Below are 587 nucleotides of genomic sequence, written 5' to 3' on the forward strand. Positions count from 1 at the left end.
AGAAGATATATCTATAAAATCATTTTTAAAGAATATGTTAAATTTAAATTTAATAAGTTATGAGAATATATTAAATATATTTTTATATACATTTTATTATTTAAGAAGAAATGATGATTTATTTGTACATTATACAAATATATATATAAAGAAATATATTAACTTATTAAATATTATGACATTTTTTGTAGAGTTTATAAAACATATGAATAAATATTTGTATATACAATTTTTATTTCATTTCAATTTAGCTACTTTAAAATTAATGAATTTTTTGAATTTGAAGATAATAAATATAATAAAAAAATATAGTCATGTAAAAGATTTAAATGAAAAATATTTTATAGATTCTAATGATGTGGTGTCAGGAAGACATAGTACCTTATATTATTTTTATTTCTTCGTTACACATTACAATAATTATTATTTGAATAAATGTTTAACTATCATAGTGAAGGATATATTACCACAGAATCATTTAAATCGAAAAATGGGTAATTATCAATCTCATTATTATGCGAATAATAAGCATATGTTATATATGAATACACACGAAATTCATAGTGCGCGTATGGAAGAATATTCAA

At 18.1% G+C, this 587-nt stretch overlaps 1 protein-coding gene across 1 annotated transcript; it reads left to right on the top strand.

Annotated features, from left to right (window-relative positions):
- Positions 1–587, top strand: PRSY57_0003400B (hypothetical protein; the record flags this gene model as incomplete). The annotated part of the gene is made up of 1 exon (XM_020114126.1): positions 1–587. A coding segment is annotated over one exon (587 nt), but the record flags the coding sequence as incomplete, so codon positions are not given.

Source organism: Plasmodium reichenowi, assembly GCF_001601855.1.
Source record: "Plasmodium reichenowi strain SY57 chromosome Unknown, whole genome shotgun sequence".
Classification (NCBI taxonomy): Eukaryota; Apicomplexa; class Aconoidasida; order Haemosporida; family Plasmodiidae; genus Plasmodium; species Plasmodium reichenowi.